This window comes from Talpa europaea (genome assembly GCF_964194135.1).
Source record: "Talpa europaea genome assembly, chromosome: 4".
In the NCBI taxonomy this organism is placed as follows: Eukaryota; Metazoa; Chordata; class Mammalia; order Eulipotyphla; family Talpidae; genus Talpa; species Talpa europaea.
In genome coordinates, this window is record NC_140070.1 from 76,559,438 (window position 1) to 76,574,547 (window position 15,110).

Sequence of the window (15,110 nt, forward strand, 5' to 3'; positions counted from 1 at the left end):
CAGCAGTGTACTTCATCAGTCTGCCTGTTCTGTCCCCCGCTCTGGTGAATTCTCTCACCCTCCCATGCTTCTGACTACCCAGTGCTTGTATAAATAAATAAATAAATCTTTAAAAAATAAAGAATATAGGAGTCACTTAAAAGTAAATTAAGTCAAAAAATGCCTCTAGGGAATTGTGTTCCTAAATCTGGGTAACAGTCCTGGTTATTTTGCATTCATTGAAGCTAGGAACTACCCAAAGAGCCCCCTGAATTTTTCAGACCTGCACTAGATTTTGGAGATTGACCTGAATAGACTCCCCAGCCCTCCAGTTTGGGGTTGGGACTGTCCAAAAGGAGAATCTTAGATAAGAGAAATAGAGAGGTTCTTGGGCTTCATCTCCAAATACCATCACAATGATCACTAAGGTTTCTCCATGTGAATTTCAGGGGAGTAGGGAGAATACAGGCATTCAGTCTATGCCAGTCACCTAAAGGACTCTGTTTCCAACATCATGTTCAAATTAAGTATTTTGTCCTTAACTGAAAACCTTTATTCATATGCTAAAATTTTCTAAGTTCCTAAATGTTTTCTCCATCCTGCCAGGGAACTTTTTCACAGGGTCTTCAATGCCTGTTCCCTTCCTAAAGCTTGCTCTCTATGCATATTGTGCAACCTAAATACTTCTTTTGCCACTTTACTCTCTCCTGAGATTGAGTCACTGGGGCCTGCATCCTGTGTTTTCCTTCTTGGTTTATTCCCTCATTTTGCTAGCATCTAATACAACCTCCTAAAGAAGAATGCTTCGAAGATAAACACATCACTGCATCCCTACATACCTGAAAATGTCTCAATTCTGCCTAGGCACTTGATGGACATATCAGCCAGGGATTAAGAGCCAAACATTCTCTACTCTCTTAAGTATTTACTTCTTTGTTCTCTACCTTCCACTGGAAGTGATCAGCTCATGAGATTCTTTGCTAGGAGACATGATTTTCTTACCTTCTGGAAGATTCTCCTAAGTAAATGTGTCATTGCTTAGAGTGACATATTGCCTATTGTTCACTAAGAAGAGTTTGACTCTAACTTCACCTATGGAGATGGAGTGGGAGAGATCAAAAAGGATACACATTACTACAGGAGCCAGCCAGCACACAAACAATACAAAATCTCAAAAAAGGGATAATACCACATCACCATTAAACTCCATTCCCTGAGACTATGATTCATGATGTTTGATACTTACTTTGGAATCTTTATATTGCCAAAACCCAAGTTACTCAGTTTCAAGTGCTATATGGACCATACACAAGGAAAAAAATTCTTAGACTTAACAAAATATAATGAAGATGAAACTGTTCTCCAGCACAGGGAATATCAAAAACTTATTTATAGTAAGGCATAACTAATTTACTACAATGTCGGGAAAGAATATAACAATATCTCTCACTGCTGAATAAAATAACAAATTCTATAATATATATTTATCATAAAAAGACATAAAATTTACAGAGTAAGTAAATCTGCCTTTAAACAAAAATCTTAAAAACATTTTAACAGAAACAGGGCCTCTGAGCAGGACCACTTTAGATTAACTAATACATAACACAAGATGCCCTATAGACTTGGATATCTCAGCAGCCCTAATGGGAGGAATATATTATTTGTCAATGAGAGGCCTGAGTGCCACTCTACCCACTTCAAATAGAGGGACTTCAGCAAAGCAAACTGGTTACACAATAGAACTAAGAATTCAAAAGGACATTGAAGTAACCCAGGGATTAGCAATAACAGTATTTGGCAACTCCTAGGAAGAGGCAATCTGACCAGAATCCAGAAGCTGGCGCCATCTAGCACAATCTGGAAGCAAGGCAAGTGTGCTGGCTAGAGCTGAGCTCCCAGAGAGAAAAGCAACATGATCTACTTGGCAAAGCTCCTACAAAAGATTGTGCCTCACTTTAGAAAAGAGGGTAGGGCAAAAGAGTAGGGGAGAAGTCCCTGGCTTCTCCATTCCTCCCATCCTCCGGTTCCACAAGTACCTTACATTAAACAAACTCAACAGAAGCACAAGACAAGGAAGCTTGAGGAAAGTGATATAGAGCAAAACTGAAAAGGGTGAATGAAAATATTTGAGGGCAAACAAGAAAATGACAAACCCAGCAAAATATCTTACTTTGGTAAGAACATCAAATAACCAAGGCAATCCAAAAGCACTAAAAACATATACTCATACAAAATCTTCTATACAAATGTTCATAGAAGCATTTTTCACAATGGCTGAAACAGAAACAATCCAAATATTGATCTGTTGAGGAATGGGTAACCAAAATGTGGTAAATCTATACAGTGCAATATTATTCAGTCATGAAAGGGAATGAAAGACAGTTACATACTACAACATGGATTAGCATTGAAAACACTGTATGTGAAAGAAACCAGAATAAATAGTCACATATTGTATGAGGCCATTTATGTGAAATGTCCATAATAGGCCAATCCAGAGACAGTGGATGGAATGAGGGAAGAATTGAGACTATGAATAGGTTCAAGATTTCTTTTGGGGTTGATGGAAATATTCTGAAATTAAAGTGTTAATGGTTGCAAAATATGACAAAAATAAAAACCACTGAAGTATACACTTACATTTCTTGTGTATGACTAATACCTCAACTATTAAGATGGGAAGGAAGAAAGGAAGGAAGGAAGGAAAGAAGGAAGGAAGGAAGGAAGGAAGGAAGGAAGGAAGGAAGGAAGGAAGGAAGGAAGGAAGGAAGGAAGGAAGGAAGGAAGGAAGGAAGGAAGGAAGGAGAGAGAAAGATAGCAGTGGAAGTACGTAGTAAGCCTTCAAGCTTTGGGTTGAAAGTCAGCTATATCTCCAAGGTGACCAGGCAATGACAACACACCAGGTTTCTAATCACTAAATAATGCATTGAGTTAATTCTGCCACTAACTTGCAAGCAACAAAGATGGTCAAGTCATTTCTTCAGGAGCCAGTCATAACAGGCAAGTCTCCAGTAGTCAAAAGATCTGCCTGTTCTGCTCCCCACTCTGTCTCTAGTGAATCCTCTCACCCCCTGCACCTCTGGCCTGTACCCCAGTTCTTGTATACATATATAAATAAATCTTTTTAAAAAAAAAAGTATGTCCAAATTTTTCAAATAACAAAATAGTCGGTCAGGAACTGAAGGTAAAGAATATAAACCAGTGACAGGGAAAAGATTTGAGTGAGAATAAGCTACAGATTCAATGCTTGAGAATTAACAAGACAAAGTCTCAGTATTAATTAGTGAGTATCAGCTGACCTGCTAGGGTTGATGGTCTGGACAAGGAAAACAAATGGTGCTATCCCACTTCAACAAGTTTACCATATTTTTATAAAGCTTTCCAAAATGCAAAATGAGATGCAGCATTGTATTAATTTGAACAAATTAAATTGGAGTTGCCTTAAATGTCTCTCATAAATGACAGTTTCTTAGAATAATACAATTTAAACTTAAACTCAATAGTTTGGTTATGATCAAGATACATAGACTGTTGATATATGTTATAATCAGTCACTCTTGGGGGTAGATATGACTATGATAAAACAGAACAACACTTCCCTAAGAAAACATCTAAATTGCTAAGAAAATGGTATGAGTAACGTTATCTTCCTTGTGTGAGTAAATGGTGAACTTAATAAGTCATGTTAAAGAATAAAGTTATGAAAATTTTAAAAGACAACCACTAAAAGAAAACCAAACAATAATATTACAAATTAAATACCAAAATTGAAGCCTAAGAAAAAGTATTATTACCCAAACAGCATATTTTTTTTAAATAGAATAGTTATGAAAAAGCAATTCAAGGCTAGAAAATTAAAATTTATGTCACATGTTCCAAAATCTACCTTGTAGTATTAAGGTTTAACAGCAAGCTCCTAAAAGTCCCAGGAGGTAAGGAGGATTCCCTACAACAATAATCCTAGTAGGCATTCTAACAAAGCTCTCAGATCTAGCACAACTGGGTAGAGGTTGGTACATATATTGAAAATATTGATTAAAGCAGAGAATGGTATATATAAACACACACATACAAATAATAAAAAAAAATTTAAATTTCAAATTTTTAAAAAAAAATTTTGATTGCAAGCTTCTGAAAAAGGAACAAAGCATTTCATTGATCTTAGATTCTCCAATTAGGATTTTACTATCATCTTTCATATATGAACTTAAACCTAAAATGCAACATTTATAACTTCAATTTCCTTTTGATTAAAATGAAATGAAATATAAAAACTACATGCAGAATAAACTACATGTGAAACTGTTCGATTTATATCATTTTTTACAGTTCAGTTGTGCATACTAAATTCAAAATTATTTTTTCAAATTTGTCCTTACTGTGATCTTCCGAAAACTCAAATCATTTTTTCTGCAGCATTCATAACTCATACTTTACATTATATTATGTTACAGAATTATAATAATAAGATGTGGCTTTCAAAGGATTGGAAGGGATAAGAAACTGGCTCATTATAAACATACAATGTAACTGGTAGAAACAGAATTGCATATGTGTACTAGACCATAGTCTATACTGACAGTGCATGCTGAGAACCTTGCAGGAAGCAGTCATTATAATTTACAGTGAGCCTGTCAAGCAGAAGTTAATTCAGTAAGTCTAGAAAGTTGACATTGGTTAAGTAAATCTCTATAACACATCTACACTCCATTGAAAATGGAACAATCCATCAGTGAAAATAGATCTAAGGGTGAAAGGATCAACATTGGGCTATAAAACTCCAGAAAGTCCAGACAACGCTCTACAAAACACCTATTGACTGGTTAGCTATTTTTCAGTTCATGTATTATCAAAAAGACCATATCTTAGGGAGAAGAGGAAATTTCCCCATCACTCTGGGTTCTTTAGGGATTGTTGGGACAATCAAATGGACAGCAGGCAGATTAGTAGAAGGAAATAAAAACAGTTGTAATTACATAAATATGGAAAATTTACACAGATACGTAGATTCCAAATCCAGTTAGGCAAAATGGGGATATACACTCTGAAATATGGTACGGTAATGATATAGTGGTAGAAATTTGGTATAAGTATATAAAAATTTAATAGCAAATTGACAGAAAGTGTTTACCTGATAAAAAGAGTCCTTAAAAATCCATTTGAGAGCCTCCCCAGTGGCGCAGCGGTTGAGCACTGGCCTGCAAAGCTGTCTGCAGCCTCTGCAGCACCGGTTCAATTCCTGGCCACCAGGGAGGGTCCTACATTGCCGCAGACCTCTCCTGCTGTGCCCACTGCTCTCCTCAGCAGTGTACTTTGTCAGTCTGCCTGTTCTGCTCCCCACTCTGGCTCTGGTGAATTCTCTCACCCTCCCATGCTTCTGACTGTACCCAGTGCTTATATAAATAAATAAATAAATCTTTAAAAAAAACCATTTGAATCGTGAATTCAATAACAATGCCAAGGAAACCTTCTCAATTATCTAAGCTGGGAGCACTACCCTACCTACCCAACTTTCCTATGATATCCTGCTCCCCCAACCCTACACCCTCTCCCCCCACACACATCATGTCTGTTAGATGCATAGAAAAAAGTCTAGGAAAGACACTTTACATATCAAACATTTTATATTATGAAAAATGTATCATTTACCCCTAGGATCATTATTCCCAATTTTTCTTGGTCATTCATAAAAGAGGATTCTACATTCATGCCTCATTGATATAAGGAGTGGTCTAATTTTTTGGTTAATGAAATGAATGGCAAATCACATTTGCCAATTCTACACTCAATCTTTTAGAGTCGTGACAGATTTCTTGCATAGCTTTTTATCTCATGAGATCAACATGTCCCACCAGGGGATGCTCCATCACCCTTGATCTTGGAAAGAATTTGACACTTGGGACAGAGCCACAGTAGATAATTACAGTCAACATGAGTAAGAAATTAATCTTAGTTGCTATAACTCATTAAGATACTGGAGTTGTTTATAACATGTCACATCACAGTGGAAGCTACTGATATAGGCACCATAGATTACTTGAAGAAAACATCAGGAAGGTTGATCAGAATTACATCTTCCAAATATAAAGGCTTCTGAACTATTATATAATGACCACTAATTTTCAGATCAGTGTTTCTTAAACTGTGATGACGGACCAGTTCGTTTAAAAAAGTCTAATCTATTATAGACTAACACTTATATAAAATATGATAAAATAAAATATTAGAAAATAAAAAAACCTTTTCAAATTTAAGTACCAATTTTTGTATTATTATTTTGGATTAACATCATTACTCTGTCAATTTGCTATTAAATTTTTATATACTTATACCAAATTTCTACCACTATATCATTGCAAACCAATTACAGTATATGAAAACACTGATTTGCAAGGTAGCATTATTTCAGAGCATGTGGAATTAAGAAATATAAAGACATCTGTGATGATGTAAACTTCTTGGCAATTATAGAAATGGAAACAGAATTATAGACAAATTTTATCTAAAACAAAGGTAAAATTTTCCTTAGTCTCTTTCATATTCAGCAAAGATAACTGTAGTTCCTTTTTTATACAAGCATAAGAATAAGGATTCCCCCACTTTTTTTTCAGTCTTTCAATTATAGATTTAGGTTATTTGAAAATTGCCTAGCTCCTGGATTTAGTAATTTTAAATGAAATGCTTTCAGTTATAGTGAATAGGAGCCCAATTATTTTATATTGACATATGTAGTTTACTACCTTTCTCTCTACTTATTATCATCTAGCTACTGGAAAACAGCTAGTTTTCTTCAATTATTTAGAAACCTGCAGTAAACATGATTTAGTTCCAAAACACCAAGTATATTTTAAATGCTGCACTGAAGAGGATTCAAAGTTTTAGAAATTCATCACAAACCTTTAAAATAGTTTCTGGCTTGCCCAGAAATACTTTTTGGGTGGTAAGAATCCAAAGTTGATGAATGTCATTATATATCCACTGTCCTTGGGGTTGCTGCACAGCCACTCACTGCTTTAAAAGCTAGTTTTTTTTTAAATGACTGAAAGGAAAAGAAATGATTGTTCCATTTTTTTTCTCAAATGAAGAAAAATATGTGTAATATATTTAAAGCAAAGTTATTTTCTAAGTTTTAAAATTATGAATAGCAGAAGACAGGTCCATCACAGTTTGGCAAAAGAGACCACTTTGATTTTTGCAAGGTTCAAATACCTTTTGAAATTAAGAGTAATTTTTCAACAATAAAAAACATTTGCAAGTGAGTTTTATTTTACAATCATGTCAATTAACATTTCTGTAGTGCTAAATAACAATAAAATGTTCTCACTTTTGCTATCTAGTTAGTATAGTGAGCAACCCAGGTAGGCAGATAAAATGAGTATCATCACCACATCCCCGCTAAACTGGATGAAGAACAGTAAATGTTTAGAGTACTCAAATATAGTTTAAAATTGTAAATCCCATTTTTTTCACATTAATTCATAGCAATTTATTTCTTAAATATCATTTATATATCACTACTCTAAGCAATTATAGCTAAAATATTTTCAGGTCAGCTGGCAAAAATAAATATACTAGAATAACAAACATTTCCCAGAAATATTATGACTAAGTCCTCAGAAAAAATGTTTAGTATAGTCAATTTCTACATTGATTATAAGAGGAGAAAGACATCACAACAATATGCACAAGTGTTTTGATTACAGGTATAATTTCCCATAATATAAAATTAAAGTCTAGATGTTCTTTAACTTCAATTTCTTCTGAAAACTTAACACAAATAAAGGCTAATCATTAGACAGAAACTGTATTAAGAAAATTTCTTTTTTATGTAAATATAAGTATCAGTCAATTTATCCATTAGCAGAAAAAAGATTTTTATAATTTTTTTAAAAACTGGTTTATATTATCTTTGAGGTTTAAGGGAAGAGGTTAAGTACAAAATCAATGTTTTAAATTATATATATATCTACTTGCACAATAAAAAATACTAGTAAAATAATGGTAACTTCTTTACTAGGTAATGAAGCAAAAATTTGTTACATGATATTTCAAGTACATGTAGATATAGAAGTTAAGTGAACTGTTAGATTAGATGACAAAGTAAGAAAGAATTATTAAAAGGGATCAGTGTATGGTTACTGATTATTTTTATAGAAACTTTTAAGCACATTGCTGTTTCAACTTCAAGCTCATAAATTATTTATATATATAAATAATATATATAAACATATATAGAGAGATAGTTCAATTATTTAAAGGTATTTTTTAGCTATAGTGGCATCATCTTCAAAATTCTGTGTTGTCCACAGTCATAGTAAATTAATATTCACATGAACTTTTTTTACGGAGAAATATTCTTTTAAATGAATTATTAACCCTAAAACTCAGCTCTACTCTCCATTTTAAAGTTGTTTTCAATGGTTTTTAATGAGATAAAGATTATAAATATTATAGACATCTAAATTTTTCCAATTTACCACTTGTCAGAGGTTTTATTTTACTTTACTATGTATAAGAAATGTACTTTATATAATTTGTTCATTTAAAAAATATGTTTATTGAGGAAACATTGGTATACAGCACTATAAATGTTTAAAGGGTAAAGGTTTACATATTTACAAATTTATGTTATCAGACTACCCCACCATCAAAGTACTCACAATCCTCCACCATAGTCTATTGAGCACCCTCCCCCATTTTTTCCCACCACACCACCCTCCCCTTCTTGTGGCCTCAACTTGATAACTATTTTAACTTTTATATGCACTCATAAAAAAGAAATCATGTCACTTGCTTATTATAATATTTGTTTTATTGCAGTGGCATGGAAATGAGCACACAGTATCTCCAAATCACACTGGTAGATGTCTTCCCATATTTTTGTATTTCTAAATGTACTCAGTGGGTTTAATCCAAAATATGGTAGATATGTGACCAAATACAAGTACTAAATGTTAAATGATGTATAGTAGTTTTGGCATCATTATGTAAAAATTATCTTGAATGCTCCAATGAATACCTCTCAATCTTCTAAATGGCAGTAAAAAGAAGTTACTATAGTAGAATATCAAAAAGTGTCTTGATTATAAGTTGATGTCTAAATCTATTAACAAAACACAAATGAGAAATGTAGTTATTTAGGTAAGATTAGGAAATCAAAAGTTACTGAAAGTCAAATCCCTTAAAGTATAATTCTTTCACGTGCACAGTTCTATAAATTTTGACAAACATATACTATCACATAAGTACTAAAACAATCTGGACATAAAACGCTTTCATCAGCGCAAAAAGTTCCTATATACTACTCTATAACTAACAGCTTCTAACCCCAAACCTGATAATTCTGATCTATTTTCTGTTCATATAGTTTTGCTGTTTCTAGAGGTCATATAAATGGAATAGTACAGGATATAGACATTTGAGTCCCACAAAATCAAATTTTCACTACTACACCACTCTATGGTACTAAAGTTTTATCATCATTCTGATATTTTCTTTCCTTATACAGAAGATCCTCAAATAACATTGTTTCTTTCAGTATCACTGCAATAACAACTGTAATAACAAGGATGAGAAAAACAACTGTGTGGCGTTTACACAGACATACAATCTCCTTACAACAACATGGGTTTATGATGGGTATTCTGATTTCCTCCTACATCTCCAAGATGTGCATGTTAGGTTCCCTAGCAAGTGTGAATTGTTCTGGTCTGAGTGCGTGCATGTGTGTGTGCACACTGTAATTCCAGGTCATCTCTTCCAGGATTGATTCCAGTCTTGCTTCCTAAGCCGCTGGTATAGGCTCTGGCCACCTGTAGTAAGTGGTTTCAAAAATCAATGAAAAGGGCCTCCCCAGTGGCACAGCGGTTGCGCACTGGCCTTCAAAGCTGCCCGCAGCCTCTGCAGCGCCAGTTTGATCCCCGGCTGCCAGGCAAGGGTCCACATGGCGCGCAGACCTCTCCTGCCGCCCGCTGCTCCCCTCAGCAGTGTATTTTGTCACTCTGCCTGTTCTGTTCCCCGCTCTGGCTCTGGTGAATTCTCTCACCCTCCCATGCTTCTGATTCTACCCAGTGCTTGCATAAATAAATAAATAAATAAATCTTTAAAAAAAAAAATCAATGAATACAAATTATTCTTTAATATTAGAACTATTTTAGGTTTTTACTTAGAAGTTTGATGATGTTTTTGTGACCAGAATTATACAATAAGAACTTAACTCTTGTTTATATCAAAAAGTCTATGGGAAAATTGGTTTCACTAGATATCGCTTTGCTAAAAGTCGTAGTTTACACAACTCTGTAGAAAAAAACTAACGAAGGACTAACTGTATTACTAACATTTGCCATGGCATATTTTCCAGTTATTCTATTTTCGATTCTCAGCTCGAAACCTTATCACTGTTGCAATAACTTATTTATACATCCAGAATAAAACTAAGAAGACTATTATAGTTATTTACATACAGTCCCTTCTTCTCACTAGACTGTAAGCTAGATGTATGACTTCTAGAACCATTATGCAGTAACTTTCCAGTGATGTTAGCAGTGCAGATGACAACACTGAGAAGATATTTTCCACTGTGTTATTAAAAAAAAAAAAAAAAAGTTAAAGGTGAAAGGGAATTAAGTGATGAACACATTTACCCTCTAGATCAGATGTCTACTTTTAGTGAGAACTCAAAAAAGGGTAATAAGATACAGAGGATCCAACAACTACAATGCCGACTAACCAGGGGTGCAAATGTTAGTGGAGATTTAACCTCCACCAGTATTATTACCCCAATTGCCACTAGTTTTCAGTTTGCTAACAAAGTTGAATATTTTGAAGTAGTCTACCAAATATGACTTTTCTCACAAACTCTGTTACTTCTGGTACATTATTTTATACAACAAAGTTTTTCTGGAATATATGTATCACCAAATAGTAGAAATAATCACATAAAGGTACAGACTAATAAATTTCATGTCTCTATCTAAAAAGTTATATATTGATAAACATTAATCTTCATGTAGTAAATAATGAAATTTAACAGGTTTATATTTTAAGTAGATAAATAAAACAGTTTACTACCTCTTTCAAAATATTTTAATGTTTTCAAAATACTTACTGAATTCTCCAGTAAGAAAGACTCCTTCTGCTCCTGGGGCCCATTCCTTGCAGCGTAATCCACCGTTAGCACATCTATGGACACCGAAAGATTCATAACCTCTGGAAAACTTATCAATACCACCTTCATTCTCTCCAATGCTGTCCAAAGTCTGGTTGAAACGCTTATACCTTTGAAAAAGTGCAAGAGAAAGGAGTTTGAAAATTTAAATCACCTCTCTGAAAAACTACTGTAATTAAGTAGCTATTTTATTCAGAAAATCCATCCTTTAAGAGGAATAATGTGAAAAATTTAATTTACTGATAAGAGATTATCTGTAGGATAAAAAGCAAAATTATCTCAAATAAACTGAACTGATCCAATCAACAAATTTTGGCATTGCAAGCATTCTGGTATAAGAGGAAATAAGGAAGGTTAGGTCATCTCATTAATTTTTAAAAATCAGCATTATTCTAATGTCCATGACCAGATAATATAGTGAAGCAGAATCCCTGTAGCTCTCCCTTCTAATTCCTAAGAAAATGAAAAAAATAGGAAAAAAAATAGGAAGGGGCAGAAAGTCAATGTTTTAGGTTTTTGCATTCAAATGGTCTCTGTCACAACCACTCAACTGTGTCTCTGAAGCATGAAAGTGGCTATAGATAATATGCAAATGGCAATGGGTGTGGCTGTGTTCCAGTAACACTTTACTGACAAAAACAGGTAGCAGGCCAAATGGGGACTATAGTTTGCTTACCACTGCCCTACAGCAATTAAGCATGGAAAAAACATAGCTTATGTCAAATTACAAAAGAAGGGGTTATAAGCAGTGGTACAAATTCCCACATGAGACAAAGACTAACACATGGCTGCTCCTGACCCACTCTCAGATCTGCCACAGTCCATATTCACAACTGGTATATACAAAATGCTACCCACTTTCACTAATAAACCCTCAAATAGGGAGAAAAATAAATTAGAACAAAACTGGAGAAATGAAGCAAGTAGCATAAGTAAAGGTTACAGAACCACACAATGAATTGAGCAATGTCAATAAACTTTCTGTACTTCCTCATACTCTGATGGCTGAGCAATGGAAGTTCCAGAAAGATAGCAAGAATCCAAATGGCACAAATACAGGGAAAAGACATTCCTAAATACTTTTAGATTATTAGAGAACAATTTGGCATCAGCTATGAAAATGTGAACAACACATTCTTCAATTAAGTCATTTTTTTCTAGAAATTTACACTTTGACTATATCACACAAGGAAGCAAAGACATCTATGTGTATGATGATATTCACTGTGGCACTATTTATAACAGCAAATCATGGAAAACAGCATACCTGATCAACAATAGGAAACTACTTGAATAAACTGTACATCATCCAATAACAAATTACACAAGAGTCATTAGGAAGCAGGAGAAAGAGTGAAATGTGCTAATACAGATAGCAGCCCAAGTTAGCCTGCTTAGGGAAAGACATTGCAGGATGGTTATCCACAATGCATCAATTTATATAAAGAAAACATAAGTCTAGCTACAGATGATATATAGATCTATTTCATAGATCCTCTTTCTCCTTTCTAGTGGTTAAATTCTTCCAGCCCACATCAAGCAAGGGCTACCACTCACCACATCTGCTTCAGCATCAACAGATAGACCTCAGAATCCAAACAGTGGAAAGCAGTGGTGTGGGAGTGGTAGGTATGCATGGAAATTTTCATACATGACCCTCTCTGTATTGTATATACACATAAAACACAAATATACACAAAGCAAACAGGCTCAAATGTAGGCACACAGACACATACCTAGTTTTTAAAAATGTACACTTCCCCAATGTAAACTACATTTAATCTATTATTTGAAACAAATTTAACTTTCAATGAAATGAATTATTCCAGTCTCATTAACAGCCCTTTGTCCAGGTAACATAAACTGAAATTCAGGCAGGTAGCTGAATTTGAGCAACTATGTGAGTAGGTGTCCTGGTAGAAGAAACAAAAAAGGGCAAGTCTGACTAATAAAGAATGACCAATCAGTAGGTCTTAGAGCAAGGAAAACTATCCACAAAGGAACTGTAGTGAGATAGAGAGAACAAAAACAGCAGTCTCCTCTTAGTAGGTACAGTCATTGTTACCAAGTATGCTTTGCCAAATCATGTAATTATTAAGAACAACAACAAAAATAAATTTTTCTACTAACTCTCCCTAATTAGCAACTGTTTCAAAATACTAAAAACACTGACCTGAACCAAAAACAACAACAAAAAAAAACAGATCTACATTCCTAGTGAGATAATATTATCCCAATTCTCTAATATTATCCATATTCCCCAAGTCCTATGAATGATTTTAACCCCTTAGAGATAGATATTCAGCTATCATTTGGTGTATGAAAACTCTAATGTGTATTAAACAACATTAAGTAATAACATTAAATAAAAAGATCAAACAGTAAGGACCAATCAAAAAAAAATAAACTTAGTGTAAAAAAATAAGCACACATACATATCCTCATTATAAAAGGAAAATTACTGATTTTTACAAAAAAGTTGTAAGTAATAGGCTAATAGGGTAAAATCTCATTTTCAGAGTGGCTATATTTCAAATATACATTTTTAAATTCACTTACAGTTTAAACTTAAAAAATAATCTTTCTTGAGAAGATTCATAAGATATATACAAATGCCCCATGTATTAAAAATTCAACAGAAACAGGATTAGAACATTTTATTACTTTAACTAAATATCTTGACTTCCCTCAAGGTCAGCCCTATAGCTTCTCATACAGAAATACACATTCCACTTTGAAATCACTGTGGCTCAAAAAAGAAAATGCCTGAGGATACAGCAAGCTCATCATGCCTGTGCCCTCTCCTACTACAGCCATCTCTCTTAATATTTTGCTATGAATTTATAGGATATTTAAAAACTGGGTCAAATCCTTGGTAACCACAAGCATAAAATATAGTATACAACTAGCATTTTGTACAGATATAAAATGTTGCAAACATTGGTTCTGATTTCTACATTGGTGTTTTTAATCCTCTTTTGGGGCACAGATAAATATGTAAATTGTTCAAGTTCAATTAGCAATATAGATGTAACATTATTCATCACAAAAGCAATACCTTAAGTATATCAAGAGACAAAGTATGAAAATGAAAAGTCACATTTTTCCTTTTAAAGAAAAGGAGAATTTTAATTGACAGCCCTTCTAATTTCACTTATAAGGTTAATAATCTTACAATTAAAAGAATTCTAGAAATAGTATAGAAATAAACAATAATTAAACAATCCTAACTCTGTTACATACTGTATGTGGTCTTAAACAAGTCACTTCACTTTTCCTTAATTTCTCCCCCTTGTTAACTTGGGAGGAATATCACAGGTCATAAGGAATAACTGAAATTACACTTAGAGTCATTGCTACGGTAGTCATTCAGTACTCAAAAATTGTAGGCTAACTTTTTTCCCACCTCAATGACCAGTATGTGTTTATTTATTTTTCACTTACTCACTTACTTAGATTTTAATATTTATATGAATTGTTAACAAACATTAAGGAATTATTCCCTCAAATTCCAAAAGTATTTGTAAATCCTTGTTTTATTCAGCTACAAAAATTACAAATTTAAGCAAACTAACACATAATACATACCAGGACTAGGTACACTATATAACTTGTATTGACTATGGAAAGCTTGGAAGAAAATTAAGTACATTAAATTGAAAGGGGAGGGGTGGAGGAGAGGAAGTACTTCAGGGAGATGCTAGAGATAGGTATGGAGAAAAGCAAAAAGAAACAAGCTAAAATCTTTGCTCTCCTAGAAGGCAATTCATCCTAGATCAGTACTGAACTTCTAAATCCAGGCAGAGTTGTGAACATAGGAGGCAAGTCAGGGAAATGAACCATAACTTATCTGGAAATGTCTAGAATGTAGAATCCTTTTTCAAGTGCATTTGAGTGGGCCTGAAACCCAGGGACCCATGGGAAAAATTTCTTCCTTACTAGCTTAATTTTTTAAGGCTTT

The 15,110-nt window shown here is 33.8% G+C and overlaps 1 protein-coding gene across 1 annotated transcript in view; it reads right to left on the bottom strand.

Annotated features, from left to right (window-relative positions):
• Window positions 1-15,110, bottom strand: part of GBE1 (1,4-alpha-glucan branching enzyme 1) — a gene marked incomplete at both ends in the record, with an annotated part of 250,486 nt that overhangs the window by 196,270 nt on the left and 39,106 nt on the right. Inside the window, one exon of the mRNA XM_084231058.1 lies at window positions 11,090-11,259. Within this exon, the coding sequence (XP_084087184.1) occupies window positions 11,090-11,259 (170 nt within the window). The remainder of the gene's footprint in view (window positions 1-11,089; window positions 11,260-15,110) is intronic.